The sequence below is a fragment of the Seriola dumerili genome, unplaced genomic scaffold (assembly GCF_002260705.1).
Source record: "Seriola dumerili isolate Sdu_G_001 unplaced genomic scaffold, Sdu_1.0 BDQW01000017.1, whole genome shotgun sequence".
NCBI lineage: Eukaryota > Metazoa > Chordata > Actinopteri > Carangiformes > Carangidae > Seriola > Seriola dumerili.
In genome coordinates this window covers 7,420,474-7,429,078 of record NW_019174272.1, presented here as the reverse complement: position 1 = coordinate 7,429,078, position 8,605 = coordinate 7,420,474, and the positions used below count along the sequence as shown (strand labels likewise).

The window sequence follows — 8,605 nt, the reverse complement described above, 5'->3', positions numbered from 1 at the left end:
GAATCATATGCTTTTACAACGCCCTGATCTCAACCAAACTGAACAGCTATGGGTGATTTTGAACAGAAGTCTTAGACTCCTGTGCTCTAACAAACATCACTGAGACTTTAACGAGGGAATATCTTTTGGAGGAATGTTGCTCATCTCTTCAGTAGACTTCAACAGACTTGGGGTAAAAAGTCAAGCCACGGAGAACTGAAGTTGTTCAGGAGGCTTGTAATGACTAAAAACCTTGCTGAGACACTTCATGTAGTCTTTTCCTGATGATTGTGAAAAGTTTCACCCCTTAGTTTACACAGAAACCATGTAACCAAACCAAAACATTTTTGCTTTATTGTATTGATCGATATACTTCAAGGACAAGTGGTATTAATGTGAAAAGCAGAATATTAAGTGATTATAATAATTACCGTCGTGTTGGTGGTGCAGTAGCTACTGTAAATATGAGGTGCTCTTGTGTTCTCTAATAAACAATAAATTAAAAAAGAATTCATTACAAATGTACAGCCTTTATAAAGTACAGTTAATAATATCACAAAATCCTATTACAGCAGTATTTTCAAAAATGCCCTTGTATCACAAATAACATCAGTAGATATTGTTTAAGCCAAAACTTAATTCTCTCAATGGCCTTCTTTCTCTGACACACACATGCTCTCTCTCTTACACATGCTCACACACAGACACACAAACATACGCACTGTTCACCATCATTTCATACTGCATCCAAACATGTACACCGCTGCTGTTTGCGCCAGTCAACAGAAGCAAGGTGGAATTACAGCTCTCTCACCTTGACGACCAGCAAATTTCAATTGCACATTATGCGGATCGCACCTACAGTAACGTTATTATACTGATATCACAAGAAGATGAAAGACATTTGGGTAGTATGAAGTTTAATAATTTCATTTCTATCCTATGCAGTGGCAGACATCTTGTTATATAGGTTGTTGTTATGCCCAGACTGTTGCTGAAAAGACGGAGCGGACAGAGATATGTAGAGTTAACTATTAGCCATGACTACACTACACAGCTTTTGTATTGTTTAACCGGTCGAGCAGGCACTGATGCAGATATTTGGCTGAGAGTTTGTTGTATGCACCACATAAGACAGAATAAAGTGAGAGAGTCTAAGCAAAAAATCATTGTGTGTAATACAAGAGCTCAATGGGTTGTAATTAAGAAACATTTGGCATGCTTTATAGTAGTCCTTTCTACTATATATTAAGAAAAACAAAAGTTTTTATGGAATACCATAAACAAAATGATAATTTTATCATTTTTTATATTGCAGTGTTGCGTAAAAAGCAGGTTACACAGTGGGTCAGGCTCCTTCCTGCTGCTGCAGTGTAGTGTGTATACAGTAGATATGTGTGTGTGTTTATGTGCATGTTAGCATTGCAGTATTAAACTGTCCTGTCGGCTCCCGAGCGTTTCCGCACAACCTTCTCCTCATTGACCTGGTCCACTGCCAGTGTCTCCAGCTCTGCTTGCGGCGGGGCCAGGGGAGGGGTGCCATGTGGAATGCGGTGCGCCACACCCACATGAGCCCTGTACTGACGGTCTCGAGCGGGGCTGTGACGAGGGCTGGCCGTAGCACCCAGGGGAGGAACGGGGGAGCGCTCAGAGGCAATGGGAGGGATGACGGCGGGCCGTTCACGCACTACCTGTGGCTCAGGAGACTCTCTCCCAGCCTGCAGGAAGGGTGTGGGGTCAGGCATGGCATCAACCGTCTCCCGCAAAACCACCCGCCTCCCATCTGGGCCAAGCCGGTACACCTCTGTCAACTCCGGGTGAAGAGGCTGGGAGAGGCTCTTCTTCATGCGACGACGTGGCGTTTCAGGCTGTCTGTCCTTGGCTGGAGGAGGCGTGGGCTTGTAGGAGGTGACTGGACTGACGTTGGGGCTGGCCTCAGAGGAGCTGCCAGCCAACAGCTTCTTCTTAGTGGCGTGAAGTTGTGAGGTAAGGTAAGCAATGGTGCTTGCTCTCTGCTCGAGCTCCCCAGACAAAACGGCCAGTTTATGGCTCTTCATCTTAAGCTCCTCCAAATACTTCTTCTCCCTCTCCTTGATGGTGTTTTCCAGGACGGATATCATGGCGTTTTTCTGCTCCAGGTCCCTGAGCAGCTCTGTGTTCTCCTCCTCCTTCTTCTTCAACTGGGCCTCAAGCTCCTCACACCTCCTTTGCAGCTCCCTGCAACGGACCTCACTGCTGTCTGCACACACAATAAAAGGCAGTTAAATCAGCAGCCCTGACATGTATGCACAGATGCATACTTGTAGTAAACAGCAAACATGAGTACACATAAATGAGTGCACACAAGAAATACACACCCAGAGACAAACCCAGACTGGACTAATCATTAGTGCATTAAGCGCAGACACTGAGTATGGACGGTCTGTCAGCTGACAGAGACAGTATGATCCTATGGAGACTCATCTGCAGTGGGCAGAGAGCTCCAGTCTCACATTACAGCTTTGTAAACAGCAAGGGCACTGCTCTCCTCTGACCTTCATCACTGCTGCCCCCACTCTGCCCTGCCCCACCCAGTTATAGCCGATACAGCCACGTCTGCATGTGTGCAGAATTAAAATACATTTCTGTACTATGTATATAAATGTGTGTGTATCACCAACTTTTCAATGTCTGGTTTACATTTCCATTTCCCAAACTCAGTCTTCTATCAAGCTCAGGGAGGGGTACAAAACTGAGTGTTGCTTTCCCTTAATTTTTTAAAGGAGGGGCTTGTAAATTTTCACCCCAGCTGGAGCAGCTGAGCTCTGCTGCACTAAGCAGGTTGCAGGCTGTGCATTAGTGCTGTGACAGATAATCTCATTTCCTGCACTCCAATCTCTGAGATGTCCCACACTAACATGATAGTGCCTCTAACTGGAGGCCCTAACAACATTGCTCAGATCTGGGCCAGCCATGTTAGAAAGCTTATAACATGCTGTGACCCTGGTGAGATCCAACATGCTTCCTGTGCAGTTGCACTCATCAGTGAGGTCATCAGTAGCCTGAAAATAAATTAAACTGCATGCCGCCTGTTAGTGGCCTCACTGACCGTACTACGCTGTACGTCAAGTCAGTATAAAGACAGTGGAGCCAGGCCTGAATCAAAGTGTTGTGACTCCAAGTCATGGCCATGGTAACGTGGGGGGAGGGGCAGTTGGCAATGAGCAGTGGGAGCACTAATGAACAGTGGGGAGTCCCACAATGCAATGCTTCCTGGGTGGGACATTGTTACCAGGAAACAGACAGAGCCCTCTTCTCTCAGGCCTGTCCTCTGACACAGACCTCTGTTTCTGCAGGAAACACAGATTTATAGCCCTAACTGTTGAAGAGTTTGTCTGCTGCTGTGTACCTTCACAATTTGAAACACTTGAGTGTAAAAATAAAAACTGTACTCTGAGATATTACCAGCATTATTAAACCAAATGGCAAGAATAAAGATTTTATACAAGTAACTGAAGTATTTCTAAGTCAATCTAATTCAACACAGTGCAACAGGTTTTAAAACAGTATTCATGAATTATACTGTATCGTTATATAAGTTGCGTAAGAGTAATACTCGTTAATATTAATGACACCAGACATTGAATGTCCCCGGTAAAACTGACACGCATGTGTACTATAAAGTATGATGGATGCTTACCTGAGGGATCAGAGCTTCTCACAGTGAGCTCATATGTCAGGTCTGTGAAAAAAGGAGAGGGTTACTCACATTTCTGCGTCACATGATGTTCCAACAGAGCAGTTATCAAACAGCACACACTCCTCAGACAGCCTAACTAGCAGCAAAGCATGTTTGGGGAAAACATGTCAGTGCTTTCCATATGGTGGAGCGTTAGTTTAACAAGATTAGTGAGAGTTCCATGTTAGCTTTGGTGCCAGGTTCACCAAGGATATGCATAATCAGGGCTAAAGCATACAGTGTCCTGTTTTTCTTTGATCTTGGCGACCATCTTGCTTTCCTTTGGAACAGAGTATATCTATTACTGATGATCGATACACATTTTTTCTGTGTTGCATCACTACAGTGCAGGGTGTACTCACTAATGCTTGAGTGCATTTCCCGTAAGTCATCAAATTCTCTCTAAAAGGCTTAATAGTGGCACCACAGCACCTTGTTGACTTTTGGTACAAAATATACATTTAGGTTGTAGAATACCAGGATCATTATTAACATTTATTACTTGTGCTGCTGTTTTCAGATATCCTCTATGAAGATCTTGAAGATCCTACTGGTTTTCCACAGCTGCATGAAGAGAAGACTGTAGGTACTTGAGGCTGTGCTCACCTGTGCACTGCTGTTGTAATCTGCGGATCTCAGCATGTAGCCCCTTCAACGTGTTGGCATGGTCCTGCTGGAGAAACAGCAGGTTTTTCTGTGCACTGTGCAGCTGATTTTCCAGGGTAACATTTGCTGATGCCATGGCTGATAATGTTCGGACACACACCAGCCTTGCAACCTCCAGACAGAGACGACAGAAAACAAGGAGAGAGACAAAGGAGAGAGGACGATAGATTAACAAATCAACTCATCTGGTAAACAGGCCGTTAATTCTCACCCTTTTGCACGTAAGCATCTGGGTTTTGGGATGCGCTCCAACTATGCTCTGACTGCAAACTGGTCCAACTCAATTTGCTTTAGAAGACAGATTGAACTAATCACTATACGATAATAACATTGAAATTCATCCAGACTGGAGGCCATGTGGCTCCTCATCTAATCAACCAACAGTAAAAATTGTACGCTGAAGAAAAAGCAAAGATCCACATTTATTTTTGTGCAGAATACGTGCGAAGGCTGTCATTGTTATTCAGGCTTGAATCAATGCTAGAGTACGATTTTAAAGAGAAGTCACCATAAGCAGACACACTGTTTTTATTTGCTGTAATTAGCAACCAATCACTGAAATTAAGCTATTGATTTAAAGCCTGAGAGTGAGTGGTCAGCGCCTTCAAAACACAGACATCTGAAAGGTAACCATTATCTAACATACCCTAATCTAATCTACACTCTATTTTATAATTTTATTAGGGCATCCAGTGGAAATACTCTTCGTTGGCACATTAGATACATAAGAAAATAAGGTCCAATTCTTACAATGGAATTAAAATGTTAAATTAGAAAGGTCTAAAATATAAAATACTCTTTCAGGTATATATGCTCTAGCTTCTTTCTAGCTTCTCTTCACATGGTAAAAATCCAAGCTGGACACACTGATAGACATCACATTGACAATGGGTGTGGCATGGAGGTGGCCAGTCTTGAGCAGGCTTTTTCCTTCTCTGCCTTGCCCCACCTCCTCTTCCCTCCCTTCACTGGATGTCCTTGTCTTCAGAGCCAAACCAGAGAGAGAGAGAGAGAGAGAGAGAGAGAGAGAGAGAGAGAGAGAAGCAATCTTTCAGTCCCAACATCTCCACCCTCCATCAGACATCTGTACTGGGCTGAGAGTTGAGAGCACATTGATCCCTGTGAAACACCCCTCCTGAGTGCAGATAAAGCTTCTCCCTGCATACATAAGTGTGCTTGAATAAAACATCCCAGAGCTTCTCACTCTTACATCATCAGTTCGCTAGCATGAATAATATATCCCATGGCACTTTGCCGGACACACTGCCCAGTTGTCTGTGTTTGTTTTTTTTTTCATTTCTTACACAGGAAAAGGAAGGCATGTGATAACCAAAACACTGGCTGGTAATCACAAATAGAGCCAGTGATGTGTCATAAAGGATGAAGAGATAATCTATTATTGATGAGTAATGTGGTGTCCTTCCAGTAAACCCTGTGCTGCAAGCATATCACTCATCCCATCCCTTTCCTAGAATAGCTTTTCAGTTGCAAAGACATCACCTCAGCCAACTTCACAACATGGCTCATGCCATATCATGGAGGTGACAGTGGTACAAAGTGAGTCCAGAACTTCAGGTAATTAAAAAGACAATAAAGTTAATCTATCTTTGTTCAGAGACAATGTAGCCTGACATCAGTAGCTATGTCTGTTTTAAAAGACAGAGATTAATATCAAACCAGCATAAGGTGTTCTTCCACCTTTCATGCCTTGCTTTTCCTAATACACAAACCAGCATTTCCCCAAACATAAGAACATAAATAATCAATGAACTGCAGCAGCATGAAACACTAGCTAGTAGCTACCATCCTCAGCTACAAGAAGAACTTAGCAGTCAATGTTCAGCTGTTTCAGTTTCTTTGCACACAAATGTCGATACTTCATCTTTGGTTTTGACTATGTGGACTGTGGCTTTTCTTCGCATATGTTCATTAAATTTGTTGGTAGCATTTTAGGGGAAAACACACCCTGGAATAATGAACCTATTCAACATCTAATGCCTACCACGTCAATTATAATAATAATTGTGGGTACAGATTGACAATTCAGGCTAAATCAGTTTAAGCATGACAAACATTGGCTACAATTGTATCAGGATATAAAGCTACGTGTTAGCCGGCGGGGACGCTTGATACTTTCCACGGCACTTTCAATTTCAGCACCTGCATTGCGGACAGCACCCCAAACCCAGAGCTCACATTAAACCGCTGCTGGTCCTGGCAGCAGCTGCCAGAGGCTCATTACTTCACACAAACGTTATTGTAAAGCTTCAACCAGTGAGATCATTCGGAACATGACCTTCTTTAACATTATCTAACAAAATGTTAGTGGTCGTAAATCCGGGGCCTGGCAAGCGGTGCCTATGAGCGACTTCAAAACATTTCACTTCCCGTTGTTGTTTGATGACCTGATGTACTGTAGGATGCCATTTCCTACGGTCATCACAAAGAATGTCCTTGCAGCTAATGGTATGTACTGCTGCTGTCCAGGGAGGAGCTGTCCAGTTTCAGGAACCGCAAACATGCTAGCCCTGATACATGCTATTCTCTGTTGAATGGGGAAAACGTCACACCACACTCCCTTTACAATCCTACACCCAAACAATCGCCTGCTAAACACAAAGGGAAATGTACCAGTAGTAGAATATGAATATTTTTTATTGCATTGTGGAGATGTTCTTATAAATTCGGCATACATTGAATCCTCCAAGTAGGGTTTCTTCATATTAGCAGTTGCCACCCTCGTATTCAACGATTTAAGATTTTTCTATCGAACAACAGGAATAACAGACAAACCCATTACTACAGTTAAAATGTCACTTAAGTCCACCTACTTGGACAAAAGCCGAATTAAAAATTGTCTGCAAAGATAAGCAAAATTATATAAAATTGCGATTTTTTTCTGAAACACCCTCTTCAAACAGGGGAAGTATGTATGAGGCTTTAATTGTGCTAGCCTCACTGAACAGCTAACGAGGCTACAACAGCCCATTATCTTGTGGACAGCTTACCTTATGGCTAAAAATAGGCGTCCGTCGAATATCTTATAAACGGTTGTAAACTGTAGTTGAACAGACAAGCCACACCGGCTAAGTGCGTTCCGCCTTGCGGGGCATGTCGGTGATGCTGTCAAGGGCTCGCCTTGGTCGGGTGAGAGCGGAGGGTGGCTGTGTCAGTATCCTCTCATCTCCCTGAGCTACTAGACAAAATAAAGCGATGCATCATGGGAAATCAGGGGAAATTATTTCCAGCCTAAGGACATTCAAAAACGACTATATCTAACCGTGTCTATCAACATAGGAATTTAGAATTAGAACTTGCATTTAAAAAAAAAGAAGGACAACATAAGTGGTAAAATGGCTTTTACCAGCCTTATATGACATGAAATGTAGAAGTATCAGGGACGTGCTACGGTTTTCATTGACCAGCGTCATCACCATAGCAACAGAATGTGTCACCTGTTTAGTAGTGATGCATTCACGCCACCTAGTGACAGCTTCGGAATGTAGGATTTCTGGAATAAGTGAGTTTCCTAGAATTTTTTAACATTTACTACACTGTATCTAGGTGTCAGATTTAATGTCCATCTTGTGCCAAACCGCTTGGGTGAAGTAAATTAATGAGAATAGATTAAAGCTGCTGGACAGGGTCCAGCTAGTGGACAGCAGAGGGGAGTGTTGCTCTTCAGTGGAAGTGAAGGGATCGTCCAACAGCAAACTGGGGACACTCTTTCACATGAAACACTACTCTGTCTTAGTTCAACCACACACCACAGACGGTGGCTCTGTGCCTTTCTCAAATATGCATATCACTAAGCTATTAAAAAACAGTTCCATTGTATTTTTATAAACTTAAATGAATATTTGTTGTATTTTTTTGAGCTCTTTTTTTTTTCGAATTACATCTATGGTAAAATCAAATTTTGGATTTTCTAGTGGTCCGTTGTCATTAGAGATTATTAAGGAATGTATAGGTCTGTTCTTAACTAACATAATTAAACCATTAGACGTTAAGCAAAACACACAAAAGATATCAGGATTATATAATAGTGGACAGTACAATATGCAGTTTGCCATTGAAACTCTTCTGATAATAAATATGTTTGACTCTTTGTGTGCTTTTGGATAATATTCAGGTAAACTGGTTGGTTGGTAGATAAATATTTAGGTTAATTCACACCTGATGAAGCTATTTAAGTGGAAATGTTTACGGATGACAGATTATTGTGTATTTGTCACCTGTAAA

The 8,605-nt window shown here is 42.4% G+C and overlaps 1 protein-coding gene across 1 annotated transcript; it reads right to left on the bottom strand.

The window, feature by feature from the left end:
- Positions 1–418: 418 nt before the first annotated feature.
- On the bottom strand, positions 419–7,514 carry ccdc92 (coiled-coil domain containing 92). Its single transcript, XM_022756756.1, has 4 exons — positions 7,372–7,514; positions 4,304–4,475; positions 3,659–3,700; positions 419–2,218 (listed from the first exon to the last, which is right to left on the bottom strand). Exons 2-4 carry the CDS (start codon positions 4,437–4,439, stop codon positions 1,410–1,412), a joined length of 987 nt encoding a protein of 328 aa, XP_022612477.1. The 5' UTR covers positions 4,440–4,475; positions 7,372–7,514; the 3' UTR covers positions 419–1,409.
- Positions 7,515–8,605: the final 1,091 nt, after the last annotated feature.

What these genes read in the sequence shown, in the direction of transcription:
- ccdc92 (XM_022756756.1), bottom strand. Translation starts at nt 4,439, where the DNA reads ATGGCATCAGCAAATGTTACCCTGGAAAATCAGCTGCACAGTGCACAG. An exon ending in ATTACAACAGCAGTGCACAG is followed by an intron (nt 3,701 to 4,303) that starts GTGAGCACAGCC and finishes CTTTTTTCACAG; the next exon opens with ACCTGACATATGAGCTCACT. An exon ending in GAGAAGCTCTGATCCCTCAG is followed by an intron (nt 2,219 to 3,658) that starts GTAAGCATCCAT and finishes TTGTGTGTGCAG; the next exon opens with ACAGCAGTGAGGTCCGTTGC.